Source organism: Manis pentadactyla, chromosome 15 (assembly GCF_030020395.1).
Source record: "Manis pentadactyla isolate mManPen7 chromosome 15, mManPen7.hap1, whole genome shotgun sequence".
Classification (NCBI taxonomy): Eukaryota; Metazoa; Chordata; class Mammalia; order Pholidota; family Manidae; genus Manis; species Manis pentadactyla.
The window spans coordinates 34,720,564-34,738,460 of record NC_080033.1 but is presented as its reverse complement, the minus strand read 5'-3'; the positions used below and the strand labels follow the sequence as shown (position 1 = coordinate 34,738,460).

The following is a 17,897-nucleotide window of genomic DNA, read 5'->3' as shown; positions in this document are numbered from 1 at the left end:
CACCACCCCAACTCCTTCCATCAGGGGCATCCCTGCAGGAAGAACAAATTCTTGTGGAATGCATGAATGAATCCAGTGATCAATTGATCTACATTTACAAAGTACCCATTATGGGCCAGACACTGTGCCATGCTCTGAAGGGCTGGGGGTATAAGGTCATCTAAGAACCAACCCTGGAATCCAGCTGGAGAATGATGGCATTTGCACCAACCAGGTAGTAAGAGAGATCTCTGTGGCCAGGTAAAGTCTCAGATGTCACTGTAGAAGAGATGGCCCTTAAGTAGGGCTTAAGGAAGGGTAGAATTTAGGAGAAGGGCACAGGCATGGGACACAGACTGGATAGGTGGGTAGAGTGCTGGGGCAAGAGGTGCATCCTCAAGGAAGGAATGTATCTTGGGTGCTCCCATCCTTGGCTTTTTTGAACCGTAGCTTCACCACTCACCAATTCTTTTACTTTGGGCAAGTTTCTTCCCCTCTTGCAGACTCAGTAAATAGGCATAGAAATTTGGGACTCAGAAATAATGCATATGTTTAATACTATGTGTGGCACAGAGTACATAGAAGTACATACCACATAAAAAGTAGCTGTTGTTTCAATTTTATTTCAGTTTTGAAAATTGAATTTAGGACCTGCATAGGAGAACTAACTTCTGTAGAATACTTCCTATGTGCCAGGTACTGGGCTGGGTGCTTGACACACATTATCTCGTGTCATCTTCAGAGTGGCCCCCTGGGGCTGGTATGATTCTATCACCATTTCTTAGGTAAGGAAGTAGAATGTCACTGACATTTGCTTCTGTGCCCAGGGGCACATAGCTTATAGGAAGTAGAGGCAGGATTTGAACCCAGGCCTTTTAACCTTGCAACCTGCTTCTTCCAAGTCCTCTAAGGTGGATGGGGGTCAGGGAGATGCAAGGGCCTGGGATGGCCAAGCAGCTTTGTCAGCAGTGGCCATGCACCTTCTCGTGGCACCTGTGTGTCACCTCCCTCTCCCTTCACAGGTTACATGGTCTCTGTCATGGCTTTCCTTCTCATGGTGGTGTTCATCTTCCTCCTGACCTTCAACTTCTGGTGGCTGAGCTATTGGTTGGGTCAGGGCTCCGGGGTGAGTATCATAATGGGAGTGGGTGCCTTTCTTTGGCCTTTGTGGAGTGGAGTGACATCTAACTCCATGGGGTCAGAGCAGGGGTTACGGGACCCATTGATAAGCCCAGAGACTACTGTTGCCAAGTTGCCAAGTGGAGGAGGTCTGGAGAGAGCCTCTGAGAGCCAGAACACAGGGCTCCCTCCCGGCTCTGGCCTCCTATGTTCACGGAATGAGCAGTCACCCACGCAGTCTTGCCAGGACAAAACCAAGAGGTTTCTATCCATGAACAGCTCCCCAAGAAGATTTTACATTGCACCTTAGTGACTCTTTCCTCCAGCAGCACTTTGTTCTCTCGCTAGGCTTTACTTAAAGTATGCCTCTGCACTTCTTAGGGGCTGGGAGGCCACATCAAATATAAACATGGCTGACATTAGTCAAAGCAAGGAAAACAGATTTTACTCAGTCACCACTGAGAGCAGGTGGAAGAGCTGAGCTCCATTCTGATTTGTGTAAAGGTGATTTGGGTGTTTTTTTTTTTTTTCAGAAATAAAAATAGATACTTTTATTTTTTTTTTTGTTTTTTGTAGATAATTATTTTTTATTGAAGGGTAGTTGACACACAGTATTACATTACATTAGTTTCAGGTGTACAACATAGTGATTCAACATTTATTTACATGACAGTTCTAGGTACCAGCTATCACCATACCAAGCTGTTACAATATCTTGACTATATTCATTACATCCCGGTTACTTATTATTTAACCATTGGAAGTGTGTATTTATTTATTTATTTATTTATTTATTTGTGAGGGCATCTCTCATATTTATTGATCAAATGGTTGTTAACAATAAAATTCTGTATAGGGGGGTCAATGCTCAATGCACAATCATTAATCCACCCCAAGCCTAATTTTCATCAGTCTCCAATCTTCTGAAGCATAACGAACAAGTTCTTACATGGAGAACAAATTCTTACATAGTGAAAAAGTTACATGGTGAACAGTACAAGGGCAGTCATCACAGAAACCTTCGGTTTTGCTCATGCATTATGAACTATAAACAGTCAGTTCAAATATGAATACTCATTTGATTTTTATACTTGATTTATATGTGGATACCACATTTCTCTCTTTATTATTATTATTTTTAATAAAATGCTGAAGTGGTAGGTAGATACAAGATAAAGGTAGAAAACATAGTTTAGTGTTGTAAGAGAGCAAATGTAGATGATCAGGTGTGTGCTGTGCCTGTAGACTATGTGTTAATCCAAGCTAGACAAGGGCAATAAAACATCCACTTATGCAGAAGATTTCTCTCAGAACAGGGGGGGTGAGGTTCTAAGCCTCACCTCTGTTGATCCCCAATTTCTCACCTGATGACCCCCCTGCGACTGTGCCTGTCTTAGGTTGTTCCTCCCTTGAGGAATCTTACCCGTCTCTGGCTAACCAGTCATCTTCCGGGGCCATACAGGGAAATGTAAAGTTGGTAAGTGAGAGAGAAGCCTTATTGTTTGAAATGGTTAGCTTTTTACTTCTTTGCATATTTATGCCCTGTGGCTTCTATGCCCAGCATTTGTCTTGAGGTATCTTTACCACTTGGAAGAATTATGATACTCGGTAAATTTGGTATGAGGCACGAATTCTATTTAAGGGTTGTAACTAGGGAGGAAGAAGAAAAGCTATAGAAGTAGCAGGCGGCAGAAAACATGAGAAGATTGATTATTTCTTTGACTTATCTTCTTGTAGAGTAACTTCAGCATGTATAGGGTTTAAGCTACTACTTAAATTGCGCACACACATTAACATAATAGGAGTATAGTTACATAACCAAAGCATACCTGTAATTACCAGCCATCTCCAGTGAAACCAAGAAAACCAGTTAGGCACCTTAGGCATTTGTGAAAACTTATCTATGATATGGTGGATATTGTCCAACTGAACTTGAACAGTCTGAGAGAAATCAGACAAAAAAAAATAGATACTTTTAATAATATTTTTTAAAATTTATGATCAAAATTTTGCTCCACAGTTAATTGAGAAAACCTGCAGAAATCATGTGAAATGCTGACAACTATAAAAAGATGCCCAAATAATATATGAGTGTATAATAATAATAATAGGTAAATTGAAATGGTTTTAAAATACATTAATTTTTTTTTTTGAGAGGGCATCTCTCATATTTATTGATCAAATGGTTGTTAACAACAATAAAATTCTGTATAGGGGACTCAATGCACAATCATTAATCAACCCCAAGCCTAATTCTCAACAGTCTCCAATCTTCTGAAGCATAACGAACAAGTTCTTACATGGTGAACAATTTCTTACATAGTGAATAAGTTCTTACATGGTGAACAGTGCAAGGGCAGTCATCACAGAAACTTTTGGTTTTGATCACGCATTATGAACTATAAACAATCAGGTCAAATATGAATATTCGTTTGATTTTTATACTTGATTTATATGTGAATCCCACATTTCTCCCTTATTATTATTATTATTATTATTATTTTAATAAAATGCTGAAGTGGTAGGTAGGTGCAAGATAAAGGTAGAAAACATAGTTTAGTGCTGTAAGAGGGCAAATGTAGATGATCAGGTGTGTGCCTGTAGACTATGTATTAATCCAAGCTAGACAAGGGCAACAAAACATCCACGGATGCAGAAGATTTCTCTCAAAACAGGGGGGGTGAGGTTCTAAGCCTCACCTCTGTTGATCCCCAATTTCTCACCTGATGGCCTCCCTGTGACTGTGCCTGTCTTAGGTTGTTCCTCCCTTGAGGAATCTTAGATTTGGGTGTTTTAAAGGGAGAATGAGGGGCAGGGGAGTGTTGAGGCTCCTTAGACTCAGAGAAGTGAAAACTGCAAAGGGTTGGCAAGCGTAATGCGATTATGCAGCTGTGTCTGCTAGCAGAACAGTCTATCCTCCCACAGAGGTGAGGAGGCTGAGGTCCTTGTCTTCCTGATGATTACATCTCAAAGGATTGGTTCTCAGGTCCTTGAGAGAGATGCTTCTGAGTTGCAAGAGATACATATTCACAATTATGAGCCCTTTTCAGTAAGGGCTCTGAGAAAGGGAGTCAGGGCCATATCATTAGGTGCTGAACAAACTAAGTTTTCCTGCAGCATGTGAGCTTCCTTAGGCAGCCATTTCAATTATGTGGCAGTGGGGTGGGGGGCATTGGGGTCCTCTTAGGGACATGGTGGAGTGTGGGCAAGTCTCTTAGTGCAGTGATTTGGACAGAGTTGTTCTGTGTTGCGAGTTCTGCAGTTCTCAGCCTGGTGTGCCTGCTTAGTGTGTTAGTCTTCCTATAACCATGTTCCAAGGGAGGTAATCACTGCCTCACTTTACACATGAGGGAACTGCTTAGAGGAACAGGAACCTGCTCTGGGACATGACAGTGCCAGGACTTGAACTTGGCCAGTTTCTCCAATGTTCTACTTGGGTAACTTCTGAGCCATGTGTCAGGCAGTTTCATCAGACAGCAGAAGCCACTTGAAGTATTTAGAGCTTTCAAAGGTTTCATATAGGAATTAGAGGCTATACAACCACTGGAAAGGCTGGAAGAGAGGGGAAATGGGCTCCAGTGATCCCAGCAGCAAGCTGCACAGACGTGGCTGATTCTCAGAAGGATGCCTGCAAACCACTCGCTAAGCTGCATGTCCCTCACACCTGCCCACAGCAGCCACCAGCATGTGATGGGTTCTGCTCTTCCAGCTTTTAGATTCCCTGTGAGTGTCTCCTTGGCAGACTCTAATCTGAGACCATGCTGTCAGAGAGTCTGGGAAACAGAGTCCTCAAGCTCTCCTTTGGATCATAGTGGATAATATAGAAGGGACCAGACTGATGCTGGATGATAATCTAGTGTAAATTACTAACACCCTAGAGGGAAGTAATTTATCAAGCAATTTTCTACCCTGTTGGAAAAAAGAGGCCTCATTAGAAAGCATGCTGCTTTCGGACAAAAATGCATTGAGAGAGGGATGAAAGGAAGTCATAAAGTGGGCAGGAGGCTGACTTAGAACAATCAGGATAGATTTGGTGATGGAGTGGAGGGAAGAGCTGGAGTCAGAGAGACAGACCAGTTTGACTGCTGTTATAGTGGTCCAGGGGACAGGCAATGAGGGCCTAATCCAGCGGGCAGGGAGAGGAAAGGAGAAGCAAAAGTTCCAGGTAGGAAGGTGCAACATATAGTCTCACCTTGTACCAGTTACTAAGTCTTATGTGGCCCTAGAAAGAAGTCTTTCTCCCTCCTGCTGAATTTCACCCTGAACTTAAGTGGTCTGACCCTCTAAAAAAGAAGACTCACTGTTTTCCTCTATTCTCACACTATGATACCCAGTGAGAAGGTTTTTCCCCACCTCAACCAATTCTCCAGCTCTCTAGAACACCAGGTGATGTACACAATTCAATTCAGTTCTGATGCTAACTAGCTGGAGATAGTATAGACCCCACAGGTTAAGGGCTCAGTCCCACAAGATCACCCCACTTCAGATGCCAACCACAAGTCCAGACCTCCTGCACTTCTGATGGGTCACTTATAAGTTGGGGGCTCCCATGACCCCCTCCTCAGGTTTGATAATTTGTTAGAATGCTCACAGAACTCAGGGAAATACTTTTATCAGCTTATTATAAGGAATGTAAATGATGCATCTATAAAGGATATAGGTGAACGTTATAAAGGATACAGATGAACAGCCAGGTGAAGAGGTACAAGGGATGAGGTCCAGAAGGTCCCAGTGCAGGACCTTCTGTCCTCATGGAGTTGGGGTAAGCCACCCTCCTGGGACTTGGGTATGATCACCAACCCAGAAGCCTCTCAACCCTGTGCATTCGGGATTTTTATGGCAGCTTCATCACATAGGCATTACTGATTATGAGTTCAGTCTCCAGCCCTTCTTCCCCCACTGGAGGATGGGGGATGGGGCTGAGAGTTCCCAGCTTCTACTCATGGCTTGGTCTTTCTCCTGACTAGCCCCACTCCTGAATCCATCTCGAGGCTCCAGCCACCAGTTATCTCATTAGCTATAGAAAGACCCTCTTATTGCTCCAGAACCTCCAAGGGTCTTAGAAGCTCTTGTGTCATGAACCAGAGTCAAAGGTGAAATATTAGAATAGAAGCTGCAGTTAGCACCCCTATCACTTAGGAAATTACAAGAGTTTTAGGAGCTCTGTGCTAGGAATCAGGGGCAAAGACCAAAGTCATTTCTTACTATGCCACATCCCCTGTTCTTTCTTGAAGACCAATACCAGCCAAGAGGGCAACAGGACTTCTGCACAGCCAGGTGACATACGGGACAATCCTCATCTGCTCTTTTACCAACTGGTATATGGCCTCAGTGTTGTGCTCCTAATCTGCATAGGGGTCTGCTCCTCATGGACTTTTACCAAAGTCACGCGGAAGGCATCCACAGCATTGCACAACAAGCTCCTCAACAAGGTAAGGGCCTGGATACTGGGTGTGGCCACAGGCTGAACCCTGACCTTGCCTGGTTGTTTTATTAAATATTAGACTTTGTTTTTTGGGAAGGGGTTTAAGTAAAATTGAGTGGACAGTATAGAGAATTTTCCAACACCCCCAACCACCCCCAATTTTCCTATAATTAATACCTTGCATTAGTGTGGGACATTTGTTACAATTGATGAGCCAATATTGATATATTATTATTATTACTAGCTCAAATTCCATAGTTTACATTAAAGTTCACTCTTTGTGTTGTACATTCCTTGGATTTTGACAAATGTATACTGACATATATCCATCATTATAGGATCGTACAAAAGAGTTTCACTGCCCTAAAAGTCCCTCCAATTGTTCATCCCTCCATTCCCTTAGACCTCTGATAACCACTGATCTTCTTACTGTCTCCACAGTTTTTCCTTTTCCACAATGTCACATAGTTGCAAGTGTACACTGGATCACTAAATGGTTGGGGGCAGTCCAAAGAATGAGGTAGTGAATTGAAGCTTTTCTGCTGCTGGAAGTATGATTCTAAAAGTTTAGTGTCCCTTGCTGAAGGGTCATTAGTCATATCAATGCTGGTCCCAATTGTCTGAGCACTGCCACATGTAGAGTTGCTTATAACTGCCCCAAGTTCCTTTGGGGTGGGTATTGTCCTCATTTTACTTATGAGAAAACTGAAATCTCTTGTGTGCTATGGTTAGGATACCAAATTATCTGTGGTATCACACTTCTTTCCTCACTTATTAAATATTATATGTGCCAGGTTCTGTGTTGGGCACTGGGCTTACAGGAAATGAACAATGTAGTTATGATTTGGGCTATCATGGTCTTACAGTCTACTGAGAGAGACAGACAAGAAAACAGACTGTTGTAATGTGGTACGCAAAGCCACCTAAGGAAGGGGGCAAATATTGCCATAAGAACATAATAGGCACCTAACCCCACCGTGGGGATGGTGGAAGGAAGTAGGGGGTCCCTGGAAGAAGGAACTTTCTGCTAAGACCTGAAGGTTCAATCAGATTTGGCCAGCTCAAGATTAGGAGAACAGAAGCAGAGCATATCTGGGGTCCTGAATTTGAGTTCAGGAAGGCTGAAGCTCAGAGGTATATTAGAGGGGTTCTTGGAGGGTGAGGAAGGCACCCATCATTCCTTGTAGACTGGACGGAAACTGTGTTGACACAAAGTGTTTCAGTTTGGGGAAGATGAAGCAGAGGCATTTCCATGCATCTCAGATAAAGCAACTAGCTTGGTGAAACCAGAAAGTAGGAGAAAAATTCTCCTTAAGGCCTGGGCTATGGTGTTGGCGATGCTAGACAGTTTCTAATGTTCTGGATCCACACTCCAATATTCTAGAACTATCCAGCGCCCAGGCCTCAAAGTGATAATTCATGTTTTAATTTTGAGAAATATTCAAGTTTTTTTCCATTAGAAAATGTTTCATATTTAAAATGCTTTCCTTTTCTAGTTCTTCAGTGGCTATACTGCTTTTAAATTTGCCTTTGTCTTTTCAATAATCACTAATAAAGAACCAATAAAATCTCTGAGAAAATCAGCTCAACTGCAAAAACAAAACCCAAAAACAGATTATTTTGATACTTAGGAGGCAACCAAAAACCCTTTCCTTTGTGTCCCCACGATTTATCCCTTATCCTGAGTGGCAGTGGGCTCTCAGATGGCTTAACTCCTGCCATAGCTGAACCGAGGTCTGCTCATTTGCCCCTTTTCCCTGCCCCCTCACTGTGCAGGAGAGCTCAGTGTCCTTGAGGGGGTGAATGTTCTGCTCTTAATTTCTTAAAGTGATTGTGGCAATTCTTATTGCTTTTGTTCATGTATTTAACAAAATATTCTGTAGATAAAAATTGAAGTTAATAGAGGCAGAAAAGGTGAAGAACCTGATAACCTGTCTCTCCCTTTGTCCTCTTGCACCTTAGAGAGCAAACATGAATGTGAACTGCACTTGCTTAGCAGTATCCAGGTATTTGTAGTGACAGCTGCTATAAGGGACACTTCAGGATTCAAATAATTGCTACTAGTCAAAATGTGCTTTCCTCCTCCCTGCCTCCGCCTTTCGTTCCTTCCCTTAGTTTGGCCTTAGTAGATACCATTAACTTCTATGCATGTCTTTCATGTGTTATGGCTTGAGAAATACATGGGGAAATGTAGATGGTCAGCTGGTCAGCTGCTCTGTGCCATGAGCCTTTAAGAAATGCCTTCTGTAAAGGGTGTTGCTGTGATGGGGGTTGGGGAAGCCTTGGGAGGCCTGCTGTGGCCACGGTTTTGCCATTAGTAACTTGGATGAGCTTGAGCGAATCACTAAGCTGCTTCCCCTTCTCTGGGCTTCAGTTTTCTCGTCTGTGTAATGAGAACCCTGAACTAGATGCTTTGGTTAGAGCCCTTCTAGAATGTTATTTTGGCTCCAAAGGGCTTCATGTCAACTGCTTTTGGAAATCAGTCTGGGATACCACCTTTAAGAAGGGGTAGTCATGGTTAAATTCTACCCAAGATGCCAAGTCATATGCAATTGTAGTGGAATTGCTGCTACTAATTTTTGATGACCCTGAATGGAAATGGTCCCATCTGTAGAAAATAAATAAGAAGAACTGGTATTAATGGAATGCTTACCAGAAGGCAGCTACTATTCTGAGCACATTCAGTGTGTTACCTCTTCTTCCCTCCCTCCCTCCCTCTCTTCCTTCCTCCCTCCCTTCCGTCTTTCTTCCAACACTTTATTGAACAGATCTTTCTTCTTTCTGTCTTCCAACAGCTTTATTGAGATATAATTCACATAACCATAAAATCCACCCTTTTGTATTGTATACCTCAGTTGTTTAGTATATTTGCAGAGTTGTACAATCCTCACCACCCATCTGTGAAGCATTGTTATTATCCCCAATTTACAGATGAGGACATTGAGACTCAGAGGGTAAAGTAACTTGCCCAAGGTCACACAGCAGTAGGTAGAAGAGTCAGTCAGCATTGGAACCCAGGAAAATTGACTCCAGGGCCCATGCGTCTAACCATTGCTCTATGCTGTCTCCTCTGGACGTTCCTTAGGCTGCATCCTTCACCTCTTTGGAGCCCAAGGGTAACCGATATGTTCATCAAGTCGCAGGCAAGTCCTGCAGCTTCTCTCGTGATCTGGGTTGCTTTTGTCCCTGCAGGTGTTGCACTGCCCCATGAGCTTCTTTGACACAACCCCAGTAGGACGACTCCTGAACTGCTTTGCAGGGGACTTGGATAAGCTGGACCAGCCTTTGCCTGTTGTCACTGAAGAGTTCCTACTCCTGCTTTTGATGGTGATCTCTATCCTGTTGATTGCCATCGTGCTCTCTCCATATATCCTGCTGATAGGAGCCATTTTAGCCACTGTTTGCCTCTTTTATTATTTGTGAGTGGGATCTTCTTTGCTTATGGACATAGTTTGTGACTTAGGGTGCAAGGCTGGGGCCAACCTAGAGCTGGGTGGTCCTGGAGGTGTCTGGCCCAGGTCACTCACTCTCATTCTTTATGAAGGTTGTTCAAGAGGGCTGTCAACATGTTCAAGAGACTGGAGACCTACAGCCACTCCCCTCTCTTCTCCCACATCCTCATGTCTGTGCATGGCCTGAGCTCCATCCATGTCTATGGAAAAACTGAAGACTTCATCAATGAGTGAGTCTTCCTGCTGCCAGGCACAGATGGCAGGGACCATGGGGTTGTGGAGAGCAGGAAAGTAGGAAATAGAGCAGCCAGGAATAGTGTGACCTTTGGAAAAGTCGGAGACAGCATTGCTTTATTCTATTTATTTCTTGCAGCCTTCAGAACCACATTGGTAAGATGATGTTTCTTATAAGAATAGAAAATGTAAGTGATATGAAAAATATTTGTAAACCTGAAAGACCTGTGGATATTGCATCCATGTATTAATATAATTAATATTAAGTAGCATTACTGTGTCAGCACTTCTTTTCATTGTTTTTTTCTTTCTTTTCCAAACATGTATATAATTTTAATAAAATAAAAAGTAATAATAGCTTTCCATATAACAGAATTTCCTTCATTGTTCACATCTGTAGATTTACCTTCTAAATGTTTGTTGAAACAAACAAAAACAAAAAAGTTCTATGGCCAGACTTAATTGTTTAATATGAACTTATCTACTTGGAAAGATCAATCAAACATGATCTGTGCTGAATGGTAGAAAGCTCACAGTCTGGTGGAAGACAGAGGCACAGACATGTACTTTTGTAATAATATAGGGTTGAATATGATAGCATAGGAGAGGAGCAGATAAAAATGCCATAAGAGTTCAGAAGGGAAAGAGATGATCTGCAGCTGGGGGATCAGGGAAGGCTTTTGGGGAGGTGACATCTGAGTTGGCCTTGAAGCCTGTAAGAGTTGGGCATGGTGGATCGTGTGTGCTCAGTTAACCAGAATATTGGGTGAGCTGTGGTGCCACAGAACTCTCCCTGTGGCATTGGAGAACACCCAGGGGCTGTTTAGACACTAGGACTGGGGGGATCCTGGAGCGATGCATTCATTCAGTCAACACTGAGAACCTACCAGATGCTCAGCACCCACTGGGGATACAGCAGTAAGCAAGACAGACACAGCCCCCACTCTGAGGTGGATAGGTACTAGGAGGGGACCACTTCCCTTCACTCACTCAGAAGTCCTGGCATATATTCACTCTTTGGCCCATTTGGGGTAACTTACCTATCCCTGAACCAATCACCAAGGTCGGGAGAAGAGCACCTGCTGATAGGCCTATGTTGGTCAGAGCCTACTCACAAGATCTGGGGTCAGGTCAGCTCTGTGGCTGAGAGAGGGGAAGGGAAGAATCCCCCCAAAGAAAAGTGAGGTCCTGTTGGTGGGAGTGGGGAGCCAGATGCCAGAGGAAGCCACCACCGTCGTTCCTGGGGAATCCCTGGGTTAGACAGATGCATGTGGTTTTCAGGGTGTCCTTTCTTTCTCAGGTTTAAAAGACTGACTGATGCCCAGAGTAACTACTTGCTGATGTTTCTGGCTTCCATGAGATGGCTTGCACTGAGACTGGAGCTTGTGACCAACCTGGTGACCTTGGCTGTGGCTTTTTTTGTAGCTTTTGGCATTTCCTCTGTTCCCTATTCCTACAAAGCCATGTCTATCAGTCTCATCCTGCAGGTGAGGGAGGGATTCTTAGATAGTGGGGGCTTGGCCTGCAGCCCATGGGCAGATCCAGGGGTTCATGGGACTTGGATGACACCTTAGGTTTAGCCATTTGTGATCTTATGAACTATGTGCTTGGTCCTTCTGAATCTGCTGCTTTGCTCTGTTTCATTGAAACATCTGAACTGGGGAGTCTGTATTTAAAGGTATTTAATGGAATCATAAAATATAGGGATTAAAAGGGAGCCCACAGGCAACAGAGTTCAATCCTTTTATGTGCAGATGGGGAAATTGAGGCTTAGAGTGGGAAAGGAGTTGTCCAAATGGACACAGCAGTAGAAGCACAGCCAGGCTCTTGGCTTCCTGGCTGGTATCTCTTCACTTTACTGTTCATACCAGATTCAGTTGTCAAGCTTTTCTGGGTTAAAAGGTAGGTGTCTCTGTCCTCCCCTGAAACAGGGTTTCTTAAACTTCAAAGGGCTTAAGACTTGAAACCAAGTGCTTGGCCCCAGCCTCTCAGGCTTATTCAGCTTGGGCCCCTTGTGAGGCCAAAGGGAGGATCACACTCTAGAGCATAATACAAGGATTCAGGGTCAGGCCTGGCGGCACAGGGTCTTGGAATCTAATTTTAAAAAACAGGTTCTTCAGGGGCTTCTGATGTAGCAGTGTGTGTACCTCACAGTCAAGTTCCTCCATGCCCGGCACACTGGGGTGTGGAGAGAGACTGGCTGACCCAGGTTCATGTCCACTGAGTTAGTCCTGTGGAAGGGTCATCCCTGAAGGGCTGTGAGGACAAAGGCCAGCTCAGCAGCCACCTGGGCCACCGTGGCTGCACATCCCAGGGCACTCCTCCGGGGCCCTCATTAACTGTCCGCTCAGGGTTGTGTGACTTTCCAACTGGCTTTAGATCTCATGTGCCCCAGGGCAGAGGTGTTCTTTCAGGTATGCAAAGGGACCCATTTGTTCCTCATTGAGCCCATGCAGCAGCCACACATTTTGCATATACATACACGTCCAGGCCTGTGTGTGCAGAGCTGTCCATGCAGCTGGCTGGGGAGGGTCACACTCTCATACAGCTGACTACTGCAGGAACAGTGGGATTTCTTGGGAGCTTTTGTGAAGCTGGTGGTGTGCTTTCTTCTACTGAGTTCTCACTACATCCCATGAGTTAAGGGGAAGTCAAGGATGTGGTCAAGCACATTTGGGATGTGCAGGTTTGAACCAGGCTCTGCTCATCATTAGCTGTGTGACTTAGAGGAAGTCCGATACCCTCCTTGTGTCTAGGGTTCCTCATCTGTAAAAGGGAGATATAACAGTTTTGAACTCACAGACTTGTGAGGTTGATGCACAATAAACACCTAGAATAGTGCTTGGCCCAGAATAAACACTCAATGAATGTTAGCTGTTCTTGTTCTGGCTTACAGATAGGAAACTAGAGCTTTGGGAGTTAAGTAATGCCTATGTTCCCACAGCTATGAAGAGACAGGTTTGTCCATAGTGGGTTACATTTGCACTCTCTCTTTTTTCTCTCTGACACATGCACACACATGAGCACATGCACGTGCACACCTGCACTAGTGTAGAGTTGCATCCAAGCCTTCCAAGCCTTCCAGAGCTTAGGAGTGGCACCAAACTGGTGCCACAGGGGACTTAGAATCACTAAGGCCAGAAATCTTTTCTGGCTGCTGCATGGCCTGGGCCAGCAGGGCAAAGCTTGGGGCAAGCTTGTTCGTGCTGGTACCAGGGAAGGTAGGCAGAGCCCCAGAGTGCACTGTGCATATGCAGGCGCCTGCTCAGTCTCCCTGGCTTACTCCACCGCAGGAAACTAATGAGGAACTCTGCCTGCTTTGCTTTGAAATCGCCCTGTGTTCATTCTTTCTTCTCATTGTTGGTTGCCCTGTTTGGGTGTTTCATCTCTATCCTGGGTAATAACCTCCCAGTCTCCTCCCCTCTCGTGAACCCCTTCCAATCCACTTTCCTCATTCTTACTAGAGTGATCTTTAATTACAGTTTTCCTCATCTCACTGTCCTGTTCAGAATCTTCAGAGAATTTCTGTCTCCTTATTCACCAGACCTAAGCTGTGGACCCTACCTTCCAGGTGCCCCAAATCTGGCCCATGACTGCAACATGCTTTCCTCCTCTGATCAGATTGGTGCCTCACTGACATCTGCGTGCACTCCAAGGAAATTATGTGCAAGCTTTGGGAAAGGAATCCCACACCACATTGCTGTGTAGCCCTATGCAGTATAAATGCTAGAGATGCTTCTGGCTGCAAGCCAAAGCAAGCTATAGAACCAATTCAAAATGGCCTTGACAGTCTGGGAACTTACTATCTGATATAACCTGAATGCTGGGTTAGGGTCATTCTCTATTGGTTAATTTATGGGCCTAGAATGAACCCAAGATCATTTATCATTCTGCTCTGGCATCCACAGCTTGGTTTTGTCTTAGGATTGTCTACTGAAGGTCACAAAATGGCTGCTGCAGCCCCAGGCAATGTCCTTATGCAAATACCTGCCTAAGGCTGAAGAGGAGATAACTTTTTCCATGTGTCCTTTTTTAAGAACAAGGAGCAGTTTCTCACAATACTCCTATCTGGCTCTTCCTCATGCTTCATTGGCCAGAATTATATCATAGCTCACACTTCAAATAGTCATTGGCAGGAGAAGTGAAATCAACATGATTGATTTGAACTAACCAAGCCTCCGTGGAGCACCAGGCTGCCAGACGCCTGAACATAATGGTAGTTGTGCTAGCAAAGAAGAAAGAAGAGACCAGCTATTGATTAAGGAACCAGTTTTCTGGTATACTGAGTGGAGGAAAGGCAGTCTCCCTGGCCTCCTTTACCAACTCAGTACCATTTTAAGACAGTGTCCCCCTTTTCTGACTTATATAGGGCTTTCCCTCCCCTTTTCATACCCTTTGCTTCAGCCATAGCCAAGTGGTAGGTATGGGCCTGGATGTATCCTCCTATCTTACTACTTTCAGGACTTTGTCCCCTCTATTTGGAACCCATTTTTAGCCTGCTAAACCCCACCTCTCCTTAAAAATGAAAGTACAGTGCCAGCTCCTCCAGGAATCCTTCCTTGTAGCCCTCATCTGGGTGGCTGCCCTCTGGGCCTGATGGCACCTGACGTCGATGCCCGCTGTGGAGCACATCCCTCCATGCTGCCTTTCTCTGTTGACCTGTCTGTCTTCATATCCAGCTTGGAGTTCCTTGAGGGCAGGGCCTGTGACTATTGCACTTTCGGGCACAGAGCCTGGCTTAGCTCTTGGCATATAGCCCTCAAGGAGTGTATTAAATGAACCTGATGCCCAGCACCCTCTGCATGGCCTGTTTTCCCATATCTTGGGCGAGGGGGATGGAGAGTGTAAAGGCTGGGGTCCCAGTCCCAGCTCTGCCTTCAACTTCCAGGTGATTCTGTGTATGTCATTTCCTCCCTTTGGGCCTCAGTTTCTCCATCTGTGGTACCTCCTGAGAGTCTCCAAGACAGCTTTTAGCCTGGATTTCTCTGAAGGCAGAGCCTGAGACAAGGACTTAGGTGCAGGCAGATTACTTGGGACATGCTCCTGGGAAACAGGACTGAGGGAGTAGGATAGTGAGACCAGGACGAAGGAACTCCATCATGACAGTACATCACTGATGTCGCTATTCTAGGTCACCAGTACTCAACTCTACTGGGATCTCCTAAGAAGTATAGAGGGTGTCTCAGGATTATCCCCGAAAGGCTGAGAGATACGAACTTTTATCTACCATCTCCTTTCCCCATTAGTTGAGGCTTGCTCCACAGGGCCTAAATGCCCCTTTGTTTCCGGGTTGCACTGTGCATGGGCTGGGTGGGCTTCTGTGGTGTGGATGACGGCTCTGAGCAGAAGACAGAAAGACGCACAGATGGTACTTGAGATGGGCCAGTGTCAGTAGGGTACTCGCTCATAGCTGCCCATCACAGCTGCAGCTAATCTCAGAAGTGGGCTCAGGTGGCACCAGAGACATCTCTGTTCCAGAAATTGTCTTGGTTTGAAGAATCACTTGGGGGAATGGCAATGGGTGATTTTCAGGAGTGTTGAGAGCTTGAGAATAAACTCAGCAGCCTCTTGACCTCCTGACACTTCTCCTTTGTTCCAGCTGGCTGCCAACTTCCAGGCCACTGTCCGGGTTGGTTCAGAGACTGAGGCGCACTTCACAGCCATGGAGAAGATGCTGCAGTACATGAAGGTGAGGATGCAGGCTGGGTTTGTTCTGGGCTGCTCTGGAAGGCTCTGTATCTAAGCCTGGGGCTCAGCTTCTGTGGCTTTTGCAAGCACTGGAGGCCTGAGAGTTACCCCCAGAAAGCAACCAGAGTTCCTGGCCCATCCTCCACATCTTCCCTGGACCTGTGAGTATATCTTGGAAGCTCTTTCATACCCACTGGTTCATTTGACCACATCCCTCACAGCAATCCTAGGTGTAGAGGGAACAATCAGCACTCTTTAGAAATGAAAGGTTTGCTCAAGTACAAAAATAATAATACTTGGTATTAGTATTTCTTCTATTTATGTCATGGTACTTAAGAGCAGATTTTTGAGACAGATGGCCTAGGTTCAAGTCCAAGCCTTGTTGTCTAATGTAACCCTGGGCAACTTATTCAGGCTCTCCATTCCATATCTCTGAAATGGGACAGATCAGGGTATCTATTTCATTGGATTATTACAAAGATTAAGTAATAAAATATGTAAGGCACATAGCACAGTGCCAGGCCTCTAGTAAAAGTGCAATTTTACTATATATAGATTATCTCATGGAATCAGGTTGATTGAATTTTATCCCCACTATCCAGAAGAGGAAACTGAGGCTTGGTCAGGCTGACCATCTTTCTTATGATTACACAGCATGGGGCTGGCAGAGCCCTTTAAAGCCAGGCCTCCTGCCCCTGTTACATGAGTGGAACTTGTGAATCAAGAACTTTGATTGCACACAAGGGATGCTGTTGTGACACTGCATTGGCAGTAGAGTTGGGACTTGCAGCCAGGGGGCCCTGCTTCTCCTACATCGTTCTTTCCTCCCAACACACCCAACTTCATGCGGAGTCGTGGGCTTAGACTCAGGCAGCCCTGGTGTCAGTCCTCAGTCATCCTCCCATCAGCTCTGTAATCTTAAGCAAGTCATTTAACCTGTTTGAGCCCCTGTTTCCTTGCCTGTGAAGTGCATCTAAAATTGCCTACCTCGTAGGATGAGACTAGAGAGAAAGTCTGCACAAGGGCTCTGAACTATCAGACGTGGCCTACAATGGGTCAGTGAGCTCTGCTGCCCTTATCTATTCTGGATTCTGTTTCTTTAGAGCCTCACACAAAAAATTAGAAGAAAAAATTCTCTATGTTGGTAGGGGCTAACTATATGTTTCTCATTCTTTGGGGATGAAATTATGTGCATTTCAAGGGAGCAGTGGGTGGGCGGCATGGGCCTCTGATCACACACCAGCAGCTGGGCCATGGTGCAGGGCAGGCTGGGGCGGGCCACACACCCAGCAGCTGGAGGCTGGTGGGTCAGCCGGACATGGGCAGAGATTAATGATAACCACTGACTTCTTTTTCTTTCTTCAAAACTGAGATGTGTGTTCCTGAGGCTCCTTTACATATAGAAGGCATGAGTTGTCCCCATGGGTGGCCGCAGCATGGGGAAATCACATTCCAGGACTATCAGATGAAATACAGAGACAACACGCCTATTATCCTCAAAGGCATCAACCTGACCATTCGTGGCCAAGAAGTGGTGGGCATCGTGGGAAGGACGGGCTCTGGTGAGCTGAGTGTTCCAGGGCATCCCCCGTCCTCAACTGTGGCCTTTGGGTGTTGGACCTATTTGGGGCATGTGTTTGCTAAGTGACCCCACAGGCATTTACTGAGCCCTCACTTTGTGCTGGGCCTTGTGCCAGATGCTGGGGAATGAAACCCAAAGTTCCTGCTGCCGTGAGATGCCATTGGAGGAGACAGATGTGAAGCAAGTCATCAAATAAGGAAATAGAGAAGATAATTACAGGTCGTGGTAAATGCCACAGACGGAATATGAGGGGTGGTGGTAGAGTTGTTGGTGGGTCCTTGACCTACAGTGGCCTGGGCTCTGAAGCTCACATTTGAACAAGGTGCTGGGAGGAGCCCTCAAGCAGGGAGCAGTGCAGAGGCTCTGCTAGCGTGAAGAGCAGGGCAAGGAGTGACATCTGGGTCCTGCTTTCCTTTCT

The 17,897-nt window shown here is 45.2% G+C and overlaps 1 protein-coding gene across 3 annotated transcripts in view; it reads left to right on the top strand.

Annotated features, from left to right (window-relative positions):
- Positions 1 to 17,897, top strand: part of ABCC11 (ATP binding cassette subfamily C member 11) — a 130,918-nt gene that overhangs the window by 105,633 nt on the left and 7,388 nt on the right. For 2 of the 3 annotated variants that reach the window (XM_057493286.1, XM_057493287.1), the window contains 7 exons: positions 1,002 to 1,105; positions 6,333 to 6,530; positions 9,716 to 9,942; positions 10,068 to 10,205; positions 11,510 to 11,696; positions 15,809 to 15,898; positions 17,270 to 17,459. In XM_057493286.1, coding sequence (XP_057349269.1) covers positions 1,002 to 1,105; positions 6,333 to 6,530; positions 9,716 to 9,942; positions 10,068 to 10,205; positions 11,510 to 11,696; positions 15,809 to 15,898; positions 17,270 to 17,459 — 1,134 coding nt within the window. Of the gene's footprint in view, positions 1 to 1,001; positions 1,106 to 6,332; positions 6,531 to 9,715; positions 9,943 to 10,067; positions 10,206 to 11,509; positions 11,697 to 15,808; positions 15,899 to 17,269; positions 17,460 to 17,897 lie in introns of those variants that run through there. The other variant, XM_057493288.1, reaches the window with a different exon arrangement.